Here is a 14,734-nt window from a genome sequence, read left to right as displayed (position 1 = left end):
TTACTGACAGTTACAGACCACGCCTCCTTTACTGACAGTTACAGACCACGCCTCCTTTACTGTCAGTTACACAGACCACGCCTCCTTTACTGACAGTTACACAGACCACGCCTCCTTTACTGTCAGTTACACAGACCACGCCTCCTTTACTGTCAGTTACACAGACCACGCCTCCTTTACTGTCAGTTACACAGACCACGCCTCCTTTACTGTCAGTTACACAGACCACGCCTCCTTTACTGACAGTCACACAGACCACGCCTCCTTTACTGACAGTCACACAGACCACGCCTCCTTTACTGACAGTTACACAGACCACGCCTCCTTTACTGACAGTTACACAGACCACGCCTCCTTTACTGTCAGTTACACAGACCACGCCTCCTTTACTGTCAGTTACACAGACCACGCCTCCTTTACTGTCAGTTACACAGACCACGCCTCCTTCGCTCAAACTGGTGTATTCTTTAATGTCTTGCAGGTTCTGGAGATTCTGGTCAGAGCGGTGGTTGAAGACCTGCCTGATCACCGTGGCGACCGGGCGTCCAATCACAGGGCCAAGTTGCAGGAGCTGTTGGGCCGAGTCTCTGCCAGCTGCAGCACCGACCCCCAAATATGGAAGCAGTACGCCTGTCTCTATGGTGATGGCCAGAGCGACAACAAAGAGGACAACGAGAAGGTGGAGCTTGAAGACTTCTCCTGTCCCATCTGATCTGTCTTAATGAATTACTCTTTAGTTTAATAGAGTGAGCAGAGGGTTATTCATTTATCATTAGATTCTTAGTGTGTGTGTGTGTGTGTGTGTGTGTGTGTGTGTGTGTGTGTGTGTGTGTGTGTGTGTAGGCCTTGCACTTCCTGTCTAAAGCGCACCGGTGTGAGACGCAGAAATCAGGATGGGAGAAAGACCCGAGCAGCTTTAAAGAGGTGATGAAGGGAGCCGTAGACATGGCCACCGGTGAGTGTGTACAGTTTTACACTCCAACTCATTTACATATTCAAATTAATTTGTGTCAATTTTAACGAGTGTATCTCTTCTCTTTTGTTTACACTCAGTACTTTATCCTTCATGCTCAGCATTAACTTCTTCTTTTTCTTTATCTTAACCTCGGCGTTCTTCCTGTTTGTGTATCTATAAAGTCATATATAAGTAATGAACATCTGTGTGTGGTGCTGCTGTAGGAAAATAATCAACTGCAACCAGGGATGCAAAGGGGCCGAAAGTTTCAGGTAAATTTCCGGAAACTTTCCACGGGAACTTAATCTGGAGAATTTTGGAAACATTCCAAATTGGAACCTTTACAGGAATTTATGGGAAGTATTTGGAAATTTCGGGAAATGTATATAAACGATATCAAATACAAACATAAATAAACATGTTGTTTGGTCATAAGCAGACGTGTATGTAAGGTTATACACACTTTATACGTGACTGTATACGTGACTATACGTTATAGTCTTGACTGATTTAACTGTAGAACTTTGATTATTTCACTGAGTAACACAAAAGCATAATAAACAGTATTATGCTTGTAATAAACATCATAAACTTAATAATTGTAATAAACACATTTCCCTATGATTGCTGTAATCTATTCTAATTAATAAGGTAGTTATTAAGTTTAGGTATTGGGTACAGTTAAGAATGTAGGATAAGGTCATGCAGAATAAGGCATTAATATGTGTGTAATAAGCACTAATAAACAGCCAATATTCTATTAATATTCATGTTAATAAGTAACTAGTTAAATGCCCCTAAAATAGTGTTACTGTGGATGTTATGGAAGAATGTAAGTACCTGCAGGGGGTTTGACCTCAATGGCCTTCCAGTAAGCAGTGTGCTGTGTGCAAGTGACCCAAGATTTTTTTAACTACATTTAAGTTCCTTGTTATAGACAACACGACTCTGCATTTATTTGTTTTAAATTCCCATGGAAAGTTTCCAGCCTTGAAACTTCCCGGAATTTTGCGACCCTAACTGCAGCACCGTGGCGTGATGAGGCAGGTGATTATTGTCCTGGACCAGCAGGTTCCACAGTGTTTTATTTACAGAGGAAGTCACCGACATCTGCAGTGTGTTTAACACAGACCCTCACGTCCTACTGTCCTTATCCACGTTTACTGCCCCTGACTGTTCTGTACTGACACGGGGGACTCCTGACATGGGGGACTCCTGACACGGGGGACTCCTGACACTGGGGACTCCTGACACTGGGGACTCCTGACACTGGGGACTCCTGACACTGGGGACTCCTGACACTGGGGACTCCTGACACGGGGGACTCCTGACACGGGGGACTCCTGACACGGGGGACTCCTGACACTGGGGACTCCTGACACTGGGGACTCCTGACACTGGGGACTCCTGACACTGGGGACTCCTGACACTGGGGACTCCTGACACTGGGGACTCCTGACACGGGGGACTCCTGACACGGGGGACTCCTGACACGGGGGACTCCTGACACGGGGGACTCCTGACACTGGGGACTCCTGACACTGGGGACTCCTGACACTGGGGACTCCTGACACTGGGGACTCCTGACACTGGGGACTCCTTCTGCACATCATACACTAACATCTCTTTATTCCTACAGGAGATGTTTATCTGATCAGAGAGTTTAAAGCAGGTGATAAACATTTCAACATGAATTTGTTTCTGTGTGGATCAGAGATGAAGGTGAAGCTTTAATAAGTTCAGGAGAACAAAACAGATGTGTGTGTTTTTGTTCTTTATTAAATCTGTGAACCTGACTGTCTGGAACTTATTTAGAGTTTGCTGTGTGTGTGTGTGTGTGTGTGTGTGTGTGTGTGTGTGTGTGTGTGTGTGTGTGTGTGTGTGTGTGTGTGTGTGTGCATGTGTCCGTGTGTGTGTGCATGTGTCCGTGTGTGTGTGCTTGTGTGTGTGTGTGTGCGCATAAAAACTGATCTGATATGAAACTGGTCTCTCTTTCCATTAATATCAATTACACATTGATACATTAATCACACACACACACACACACACACACACACACACACACACACACACACACACACACACACACACACACACAGCTCCACCTTTTGTCCTTAAGGGGCTCCACTGATCTGAGTAATTCATAAAGTAGCTGATGTGAGATACTGTGCCACCCCACCTACTCCATACTGTGTTTGTGTGTGTGTGTGTGTGTGTGTGTGTGTGTGTGTGTGTGTGTGTGTGTGTGTGTGTGTGTGTGTTTAAGCATTGTGACACGTCATTTTTCTTATGTGCCCATTACTGTGTAGCTGCATTTTTTCTGCCTTTTAACACCGTAAGTATGTATATGTCTAGTTTATTGTGCGTGAGTGTGTGTGTGCATGAGTGTCTGCGTTTGTGCGTGAGTGTGTTTGTGCGTGAGTGTGTTTGTGTGTGTGTGCGCGTGAGTGTGTGCCTGAGTGTTACCCACTGTGTGGTGTCTGTGTAGTTATCTGATGTGTGTTGTTTGTGTAGTTAACCACCGTGTGGTGTTTGTGTAGTTACCCAGTGTGTGGTGTTTGTGTAGTAACCCAGTGTCTGGTGTTTGTGTAGTTACCCAGTGTGTGGTGTTTGTGTAGTTACCCAGTGTGTGGTGTTTGTGTAGTTACCCACCGTGTGGTGTTTGTGTAGTTACCCACCGTGTGGTGTTTGTGTAGTTACCCAGTGTGTGGTGTTTGTGTAGTTACCCAGTGTGTGGTGTTTGTGTAGTTACCCACCGTGTGGTGTTTGTGTAGTTACCCACCGTGTGGTGTTTGTGTAGTTACCCACCGTGTGGTGTTTGTGTAGTTACCCAGTGTGTGGTGTTTGTGTAGTTACCCAGTGTGTGGTGTTTGTGTAGTTACCCACCGTGTGGTGTTTGTGTAGTTACCCACCGTGTGGTGTTTGTGTAGTTACCCAGTGTGTGTCCTGCATTATAACCCAAGCTGTGTCCATTCTGTCATAGCCTGATAGCCCCAGAGTGATCAGCTGCACCGTGTGTTCTGTATTGTTGCTCTATCTGCCTCCTTCTAGCCCTCTTTGTTGTGTTGAGCTCCATCCTGCCCCCTACAGTTCATCTATAGAATGACCTTGTGGACTGAACAGTTAGTGACGTTACAAACAAGGGCTCATTACCACTGAGATGAACACAGTGATGGAGAAAGGTCACACACTCATCTGTGTACTTGTCATTCATCCTCCTCCTCGTGTATGTGTGTGTGTGTGTGTGTGTGTGTGTGTGTGTGTGTGTGTGTGTGTGCGTGTGAGAGAGAGAGAGAGAGAGAGATTACACATTGAGTTGAGAAACGATGCTGTTCAAGTTCACTGGGACAAACAGACTGAGAAGAACTATCACACACACACACACACACACACACACACACACACACACACACACACACACACACACACACACACACACACGTTTTCTTCCTCACACAGTAGCACATTTTTAATGACACTGTGCCCTTTAACCGCAGAAGCTCTCAGTCTCTCTGAAGTTTAATGTTTAATGTTGACCTCCATCACTCTCTCTCACACCCACTGATCTGGAGGTGTTTAATAAGCTTCTCTTTGTCCTCTCTCTCTCCCTCTCTCTCTCTCTCTCTCTCTCTCTCTCTCTCTCTCTCTCTCTCTCTCTCTCAGTAACTCTCCGCTGTAGCAGGGAAAAGTCGAATCCTCTGGAAGCACTTCAGTTGCTCACGTCGGCTCGTCTCAGTCTGAAGAGCTTAGAGGCTAAAGCTAAAGTCAGTAGCAGTACTTCCTCCATCACTCCATCACTCCATCCTCAACATCAATTACATAGTTATTAAATAGCTTAGCTTTCACTCATGTTATCTCAAGCTTTTACTGTTTTATTTAGCGTTCACTCGCTAGGCTACATTTCTATTATTAGCATATCTATCGCATTAGCTTTTACTTGCTGAATTAGCTTTTGCTCCCTGGTTTACTTTTCCAGGTCTGTTCCACCCATTTTATACTGACAGAGCAGAACAATTCATGTTGATATTATATGACCTTGTGTTTGATCTCCACAGCAACTCTACACTGACGTAGCGACTGGAGAAATTCACCTTGAGCTCCAAGATGACGTAGCGCAACTGGAGCGGCTTATCACAGAGCTACAGGACCTGAGCGCCAAGCTGCGGAGCCAATCAGAATAATATCCTGTACGAAGCTCGCCCTGTTCTGTGTATACTAAAGTGGGCTAATAAACTGTTAGTCAGGAAAATTCAGAATAAAGGATTTTTTATCACACTGCCTTTTTTCTTTACCCTGAAAGTGATGTTCCGCTGATGCTTTGCTAGTCAACTATGCTAACGTGTTAAAGTACACATTAAAGGTGAGGTCTCTGTTGTTTGTAAGCCAATGTTGACATATAAAATCACCAAAACAAACACGCCCCTAACCCAAACGGGTCCCACCCCTGTATCGATAGCTCCGCCCACACATACGTACGTAACCCGGGCGACCAACAGAAAGAAACGTGTCTTTATCATAGCTGAAGGGAAGAACAATACGATTGTAGATAAACAAACAAGCAAAAATGCCACACAAGCATAATGATGTAAAGGACAAAGGCATATATTAGTTCTGTGTAACAAAGCAAAACCAACGTTACTCACCTATCGAGAAGGAAAAAAGCGCCTCGGCGTCTTAAGTAAAGTCGGCCACATATTCACAGGTGGGAGTTTCCCGAGTCGATAACTCCTGAGCTAAACGCTGTTACTACACAAAACGCGGTTGTAGCTGCCTCTCTACATTACTACGATAGAAAAGAGGTGTTATTTGTGTAGTAACAGCGTTTAGCTCAGGAGTTATTGACTCGGGAAACTCCAACCTGTGAATATGTGGCCAACTTCCTGCTCCTTCAGTTCTCTCCAGCGCTGGAAAGCTGATCCTATATTAACACGTCCTACTTCTTGTCCTTATCGTAAGTCTTTCTTCTCTTTCTTTCTTTGTGTTTATCCTCCATGTCGATGTTAAAACCGCTTTCTGCTAATGACACACACGCGCACTAAACGCTCTCTCCGCCCATATTGACAAGCCCCGCCCCTTTCTGCTCATTGGCTACACGTTTGTTTTGATTTTTGTTCAGTTTGTCGTCCCGACTCGGTTCGGTATTCTGAAGCGTTTCTCAAAAATCAGAGACCGCACCTTTAATGTTGTGAATTTAAAAAAATAAATCAAGTTAAATGATGAAGTATCTCTCGCCCTGTAAATAAAGAAATGTGAGCACAACTTAATTTATATAATCAGGTGGAATTGCAGGAAAGGAACCTAGAAAAGATTTGTAATACAATTTAAGCTCAGATTAAAGACAATTTACACGATATCAATATAAACATTTGAGAAAACTTCCTTAAGACTAACTGAGCAATGCTTTAAGTGTAAAATATGATGGTTTTTAAATAAATTAGAAACTAGAATGAATTTGTTTTGTTGTTGAATCTCTTCAGTCTTGTCTTTTATTTGCAGAGAAACTTTGAATCTAAATATGTTGGTTTTTAGTTAAAATATTTTAAATGTTTGCACTTGTCAGGCTTCATCTTTCATTTATCTTTCCTTCTGACGACGTTTTTACCTTATATGGGTGTCGTCTTTTTGTCCCTTTCTGATATCCTGATGTCTAGTGAATGTTTGTTTAAGACAGGACAAAAAAACTGTCATCCCGAGAGGTCCCTGAACTCGGCTTACTTCCAAAACTGGACTTTTTTTGACTGTGGGGGGAAAAACCAGAGTGTAAAGAATGTGGAGAATGTTGATGATGAACTGCTTGTTAATGCATAATGTTGCATCATCCTTCTGGGAATAAAGATAAAGAATACGCTGGTCTTTTTTGGGAGATGATGTCACACTTTATATACAGTATATCCACACAAGGTTCCAGAGATGTTTAGCTAGCAAAGCATGACCACCTACTGAAATTAGCTGCAGATCTGAACACAAAGCAGATGTGTGTGTATCAGAAACTCCTGGGTTTTTCTTTTACTTGTTAACTTGTTATTTTCTTTACTTAAATATTCTTTCAGTGGTCAGATGTTGATGAATTCTCTCTGACAGTAGAGCAGTTTTATATTAAAGCACTCGCTCTGATACCTTATGGTTTCTATAGTAACAGTTAGTAACGCCTTCGCTTCTGTTTAATCGTTGTTTAAGTGGCGTTTTCTGTAATGTGTTAACATCGCAGGTTTACTGAAGTCAGATATCAATTTAAAACTTAAAATATTAAAATATTTAGGGAGGACACGGTGTCTTAGTGGTTAGCATGTTCGCCTCACACCTTCAGGGTTGGGGGTTCGATTCCCGCCTTCGCCTTGTGTGTGTGGAGTTTGCATGTTTTCCCCGTGCCTCGGGGGTTTCCTCCGGGTACTCCGGTTTCCTCCCCCGGTCCAAAGACATGCATGGTAGGTTGATTGGCATCTATGGGAAATTGTTCGTAGTGTGTGAGTGAATGAGAGTGTGTGTGTGTGTGTGTGTGTGTGTGTGTGTGTGTGTGTGTGTGTGTGTGTGTGTGTGTGTGTGAGTGAATGAGAGTGTGTGTGCCCTGTGATGGGTTGGCACTCCATCCAGGGTGTATCCTGCCTCGATGCCTGATGATGCCTGAGATAGGCACAGGCTATCAGCGGTAGAGAATGGATGAATGAATGTAAATATTTGTCTATAATAACTAAGCCAGAGATGACATTGGCAAGAAAAACTCCCTGAGACTGCACATCCCCTTTTTTTTTTTACATCCATTTTGACTCCTCCCACATTTACATGACGTGACATACGGCTAAGTACGATGACCCAGACTCAGAATTCGTTCTCTGCATTTAACCAATCCAAAGTGCACACACACACACAGCAGTGAACACACACACAGCAGTGAACACACACCCGGAGCAGTGGGCAGCCATTTATGCTGCGGCGCCCGGGGAGCAGTTGGGGGGTTCGGTGCCTCATTCAAGGGCACCTCAGTCGTGGCCGGCCCGAGACTCAAACCCACAAACTTAGGGTTAGGAGTCAGACTCTAGCCATTTGGCCACGACTTCTCCGTGCTACCTGTGCTGACCTCACCAAGGTTGACTCATATTATTGCTGGGATTCCTTCCATGTTCCAAACTGCATCTTACACATGCTTCATGTGACCTGTTCAGGAGTCCGTCCCATCATTACATTCACTAAAAAACATAAACATTTGCTCTGATATGATGTCACTATGAAATCCTACACCGTGATGAGAAGCAAAGCAGCACCTGTAAGGTATCAGCAGGTCTCAGCTGCTTCCTAAAAAAAAACAGCTTCAATTCCTGGAAGTTTGTCGGCCTTTTGAGAAACGATGGGACCTCCAGAAGACTGAAACTGAACAAACATCCTGTGTGTGTGTGTGTGTGTGTGTGTGTGTGTGTGTGTGTGTGTGTGTGTGTGTGTGTGTGTGTGTGTGAGGAACTAATTTAAGTGCTTCCAGATTGTTGGATTACGTAACAATGCTGAGTAACCACAGAGATGAAACGATGATGTTAGCTGTTATGGCCTCCTGGACAAACACTGGTTTCCTCCCCATGTAGCAGATTCCTGCGTCTCGTGAGAGCTACTGTGATAAAAAGCTGCCCCGAAGGGTGGGGCAATGTGACGCTACCACATCGGTTCGGTGATAAATCACATCACTCTGTAGACTTTACTGAGAGACTGCGAGTAGCTGACTGGTCTGATGGAGGAATATTAGCAGCAGCAGTAGATGGATGTTGTAATGAGAAGAAGCAGCACAACTGTTAGCAATGTAGCAACAGTAACAGTAGTAATGTTTACTGTAATATTAGAATTTAAAGTCATAGTAAATTTATGGCGTTTATCAGACGCACTCATCCAGAGCAACTTACATTTTTATTTTATGTTATACACCTGAGGGTTAAGGGCCTTGCTCAGGGGCCCGGCAGTGTTCGCAGCCTTTAAACTTACAACCTACCGATTAGTAATCCAACATCTTAACCACAGAGCAACCACATCACCAGTAGTAGTAATATCAGTAGTAGTGTTCACTGTAATAAGTTAGTAGTGCTATTAGCAGCAGTAATATTATCTGTAATATCAGTAATAACATTATCTTTAGGTGTAAAGGTATTTATAGTAGCAGTTCTACTGGTTTCTCAGCAGCAGTAATATTATCAGCAGTAGAGGTAGTAGTATTTGTAATAACAGCATTATTTGTAGTGTTTGTAATGGTAGAAATATTAGTATGGTGTATATGTGTCACGTACGTGGGATAGAACAGACCCAGATGCAGGATGGCGAAATAAACAGGGTTTAATAACAAAGGAACAGTAAACATGACACGGACTAAAGACAGGACGAGACAACGGTAGATTTCGCCATCCTGCGTTTGGGTCTGGTTTGTCTTGCGTTCGTGACAGAAGATTCCGCCGCACCAGGACCCAAGAGGATAGCTTTAACCTGGACCTGCCGATTGGGAGCTTTAATTAATTAATTAATTTATTTATTTTCTGTTTGGATTATTTATTTATTTATTTATTTTTTTGGACTTCGTTGTTTTGGTGACATCGGTCCACATTTTTTCAGTGAGGCATGCCGCCCCGCTTCCCGGTTTCTCTGCGGGGGGCGCCGCCTCACTTCTTGGTTGCGGACCACGTCACCAGCCTGAGGTTTGTTTTGTTTTTTCGGTGTCCTGTGACATCGCCCCGCACCTATCCAGTGGGGGGCATCGCTTCACATTTGGTTTCCGTGGAGGACGTCGCCCAACTTCCTGTCCACAGTGATTTTTTGTGTGGATTTTTTCTGTTTTGTGGAGGACTTCCCACCCTCCCCCCTCCTGGTGTTCTGGACTCGTGTAGGGGGTTGTGCTCAGCCCTTCAGCTCGGCTGTGGACGTCGCTCGGCCCTCTCTGGCTATGCCGTCGTGTGCCTTCCTCCACCCACCTGCCTCGCCGTGTGCCTTGCTCCCCCCACCTGCCTCGCCGTGTGCCTTGCTCCCCCCACCTGCCTTCGCCGTGAACCTTGCTCCCCCCACCTGCCTTCGCCGTGGTCCTTGCTCCCCCCACCTGCCTTCGCCGTGGTCCTTGCTCCCCCCACCTGCCTTCGCCGTGGTCCTTGCTCCCCCCACTTGCCTTCGGTGTGTGTCCTCAAAACAGAAAATAAACAGGGTTTAATAACAAAGGAACACTAAACATGACACGGACTAAAGACAGGACAAGACAACGGTAGATTCCACCATCCTGCATCTGGGTCTGTTCTATCCTGCGTACGTGACAGAGTTCTTTTGTTATTAAAAACTGTTTATTTCGCCATCCTGCGTTTGGGTCTGGTTTGTCCCACGTTTGTGACAATATTATTGCAGTGGATGTGTAGTAGTGGCTGTAACAGTACTCAGTAGTTGTACTTGTGGCTGTAACGGTACTCAGTAGTTGTACTTGTGGCTGTAACGGTACTCAGTAGTTGTACTAGTGGCTGTAACGGTACTCAGTAGTTGTACTACTGGCTGTAACGGTACTCAGTAGTTGTACTAGTGGCTGTAACAGTACTCAGTAGTTGTACTTGTGGCTGTAACGGTACTCAGTAGTTGTACTAGTGGCTGTAACAGTACTCAGTAGTTGTACTAGTGGCTGTAACGGTACTCAGTAGTTGTACTAGTGGCTGTAACAGTACTCAGTAGTTGTACTAGTGGCTGTAACAGTACTCAGTAGTTGTACTAGTGGCTGTAACGGTACTCAGTAGTTGTACTAGTGGCTGTAACAGTACTCAGTAGTCGTTACGCTTATGTGCTTCTTTAATAGTCCACAATGTCTTTTTACACACACACACTTACATCTCTTAAAGTGCTGGAACCCTGATAATAAGCTCACAGCTGTAGATGTAGTAGTAATTGTACTAGCCACAGCAGTAATAGTGGTAAAGTCTGAGGAGTATTTTTACTCTTGATATACTGGACAGCGCTGATGTCTGATGTAGAGCTTTTCTGGTTATCTGGATGGAAAAGAAAATGACTGCAGAAAGACCCAACACTGACTCTGTAACCGAATCAACAGCAAGGGGACTCTCGGGACTCTTTAAAACCATTACATCTTAATGGGGAAAATAGTTCATGAAAACAATCAAGTCAATTCCCATTAGGAAGTGAAGCAACATTTCTGCCTTGCTTTCCAGCAGGATCAGTAAATCTTCCTGTTCTTCACTCCCTCCTCTCCTTCTCTCTCTATCCACTCTTCCTCGATTTGGTCAGTTTTTATCCTATAAATAGAGCTGACCTCAGAACAGCTCAGTGACTCCGTTCTACTTCACCACAACCTGTTTTTAATCTTCAGTGACTCATGCTGATGCTATTCTGTGACCTCAGACTTAAAATATATTCATTTAGATATCTATTAATATTTTATTTAAGGTTGAAGTCATTTTAAAAATATGTATGAGACACTGGTCTGATCAGGATTACGTTATACTGTGTCTTACACAGAGCTGCTCTCTGATTGGTTGTCAGGTGTTGATTAATTCTCTCTAACAGCAGCTCTGTAGATCAGGTTTATAACAATCTACTCACTCTGATACCTTATCGATTCCATAGCAACAGTTTGTCCGTCTACTGATAATTTATAACAATATTTAAAATATATATTCTATGTAGGGTACAGGAGCTGTAATTACCTTCCAATGTAGGGTACAGGAGCTGTAATTACCTTCCAATGTAGGGTACAGGAGCTGTAATTACCTTCCTATGTAGGGTACAGGAGCTGTAATCACCTTCCTATGTAGGGTACAGGAGCTGTAATTACCTTCCTATGTAGGGTACAGGAGCTGTAAATACCTTCCTATGTATGGTACAGGAGCTATAATTGCCTTCCTATGTAGGGTACAGCAGCTTTAATCACCTTCCTATGTAGGGTACAGGAGCTGTAATCACCTTCCTATGCAGGATACAGGAGCTGTAATCACCTTCCTATGTAGGGTACAGGAGCTGTAATCGCCTTCCTATGTAGGGTACAGGAGCTGTAATCGCCTTCCTATGTAGGGTACAGGAGCTGTAATCACCTTCCTATGTAGGGTACAGGAGCTGTAATTACCTTCCTATGTAGGGTACAGGAGCTGTAATTGCCTTCCAATGTAGGGTACAGGAGCTGTAATTACCTTCCTATGTAGGGTACAGGAGCTGTAATCACCTTCCTATGTAGGGCACAGGAGCTGTAATTACCTTCCTATGTAGGGTACAGGAGCTGTAAATACCTTTCTATGTATGGTACAGGAGCTGTAATTGCCTTCCTATGTAGGGTACAGGAGCTGTAATCACCTTCCTGTGTAGGGTACAGGAGCTGTAATCACTTTCCTGTGTAGGGTACAGGAGCTGTAATTACCTTCCTATGTAGGGTACAGGAGCTGTAATCACCTTCCTATGTAGGATACAGGAGCTGTAATTACCTTCCTATGTAGGGTACAGGAGCTGTAATTACCTTCCTGTGTAGGGTACGGGAGCTGTAATTACCTTCCTCTTTAGGGTACAGGAGCTGTAATTACCTTCCTATGTAGGGTACAGGAGCTGTAATCACCTTCCTATGTAGGGTACAGGAGCTGTAATTGCCTTCCTATGTATGGTACAGGAGCTGTAATTACCTTCCTATGTAGGGTACAGGAGCTGTAATTACCTTCCTATGTAGGGTACAGCAGCTGTAATTACCTTCCTATGTAGGGTACATTTTAAAAATGTGATTTATTTCTGTCTTTATACCTGTTTTATCTGTGGGATAATGTATCTGTCTGTCTGTATAACTGTCTGTCTGTATATGTGTCTATATGTTTGGCTTTATGTGTGTGTGTGTGTGTGTGTGTGTGTGTGTGTGTGTGTGTGTGTGTGTGTGTGTGTGTGTGTGTGTTCATCTGTCTGTCTGTACATTTATCTGTCCATCAGAGTATAATAATAGGATTTATTTATATCATGCCTCTTTCCACAGCTCAAGGACGTCACATTCCAGGCTGATGGACATCATGGAGAAGACTAATAAACAACTAGAAACAAAAATGCAGAACAAAACAGACCAATAAATGCAGACGGGACGAAAACAAACTCAGAGACGGAGACAGACGATAAAGGAAAGATATCATTATTTCAGCTGTTAGGGAAAGAGCAGAAGTACTGAAGAAATAAACGTGTTTAAGATGTGACTTAAGTCTGTTCTCTCAGATATTTCACTGTCTGTCTGTGTATATGTCTGTGTGTCTGTCTGTCTGTGTATCTGTCTGTGTGTCTGTCTGTGTGTCTGTCTGTGTGTCTGTCTGTGTATCTGTCTGTGTATATGTCTGTGTGTCTGTCTGTCTGTGTATCTGTCTGTGTATCTGTCTGTGTATCTGTCTGTGTATATGTCTGTCTGTGTATCTGTCTGTGTATCTGTCTGTGTATCTGTCTATGTATCTGTCTGTGTGTCTGTCTGTGTATCTGTCTGTGTATCTGTCTGTCTGTGTATCTGTCTGTCTGTGTATCTGTCTGTCTGTGTATCTGTCTGTGTATATGTCTGTCTGTGTATCTGTCTGTGTGTCTGTCTGTCTGTGTATCTGTCTGTGTATCTGTCTGTGTATATGTCTGTGTGTCTGTCTGTCTGTGTATCTGTCTGTGTGTCTGTCTATGTATCTGTCTGTGTGTCTGTCTGTGTATCTGTCTGTGTATCTGCCTGTCTGTGTATCTGTCTGTGTATCTGTCTGTGTATATGTCTGTGTATCTGTCTGTGTGTCTGTCTATGTATCTGTCTGTGTGTCTGTCTGTGTGTCTGCCTGTGTATCTGTCTGTCTGTGTATCTGTCTGTGTGTCTGTCTGTCTGTGTATCTGTCTGTGTATCTGTCTGTCTGTGTATCTGTCTGTGTATCTGTCTGTGTATATGTCTGTCTGTGTATCTGTCTGTGTATCTGTCTGTGTGTCTGTCTATGTATCTGTCTGTGTGTCTGTCTGTGTATCTGTCTGTCTGTGTGTCTGTCTGTGTGTCTGTCTGTGTATCTGTCTGTGTATATGTCTGTCTGTGTATCTGTCTGTGTGTCTGTCTGTCTGTGTGTCTGTCTGTGTGTCTGCCTGTGTATCTGTCTGTGTATCTGTCTGTGTATCTGTCTGTCTGTGTGTCTGTCTGTGTGTCTGCCTGTGTATCTGTCTGTGTATCTGTCTGTGTGCCTGTCTGTGTATCTGTCTGTCTGTGTATCTGTCTGTGTGTCTGCCTGTGTATCTGTCTGTCTGTCTGTGTGCCTGTCTGTGTGTATGCCTGTGTATCTGTCTGTCTGTGTGTCTGTCTGTGTGTCTGTCTGTGTAGCTGTCTGTGTGTCTGTCTGTGTGTCTGTCTGTGTATCTGTCTGTGTGTCTGCCTGTGTGCCTGTCTGTGTGTCTGCCTGTGTATCTGTCTGTGTGTCTGCCTGTGTATCTGTCTGTGTGTCTGTCTGTGTGTCTGTCTGTGTGTCTGCCTGTGTATCTGTCTGTGTGTCTGCCTGTGTATCTGTCTGTGTGTCTGTCTGTGTGTCTGTCTGTGTGTCTGTCTGTGTGTCTGCCTGTGTATCTGTCTGTGTGTCTGCCTGTGTATCTGTCTGTGTGTCTGTCTGTGTGTTTGTCTGTGTGTCTGCCTGTGTATCTGTCTGTGTATCTGTCTGTGTGTCTGTCTGTGTATCTGTCTGTGTGTCTGTCTGTGTGTCTGTCTGTGTGTCTGCCTGTGTATCTGTCTGTGTGTCTGCCTGTGTATCTGTCTGTGTGTCTGTCTGTGTGTCTGCCTGTGTGTCTGTCTGTGTGTCTGCCTGTGTATCTGTCTGT

General features: G+C 44.1%; 1 protein-coding gene across 1 annotated transcript in view; it reads left to right on the top strand.

Moving 5' to 3' along the window:
* The window catches only part of ttc27 (tetratricopeptide repeat domain 27), a 59,419-nt gene extending 54,191 nt beyond the window's left edge, over positions 1-5,228 (top strand). The window contains exons 17-20 of the mRNA XM_047821682.1: positions 482-679; positions 844-955; positions 4,619-4,719; positions 5,011-5,228. Of these exons, the coding sequence (XP_047677638.1) occupies positions 482-679; positions 844-955; positions 4,619-4,719; positions 5,011-5,136 (537 nt within the window). The 3' untranslated portion in view covers positions 5,137-5,228. The remainder of the gene's footprint in view (positions 1-481; positions 680-843; positions 956-4,618; positions 4,720-5,010) is intronic.
* Positions 5,229-14,734: the final 9,506 nt, after the last annotated feature.

The sequence above is a fragment of the Tachysurus fulvidraco genome, chromosome 12 (genome assembly GCF_022655615.1).
Source record: "Tachysurus fulvidraco isolate hzauxx_2018 chromosome 12, HZAU_PFXX_2.0, whole genome shotgun sequence".
Classification (NCBI taxonomy): Eukaryota; Metazoa; Chordata; class Actinopteri; order Siluriformes; family Bagridae; genus Tachysurus; species Tachysurus fulvidraco.
The sequence above is the reverse complement of the archived record's forward strand: the minus strand, read 5'-3'. Positions and strand labels throughout refer to the sequence as shown.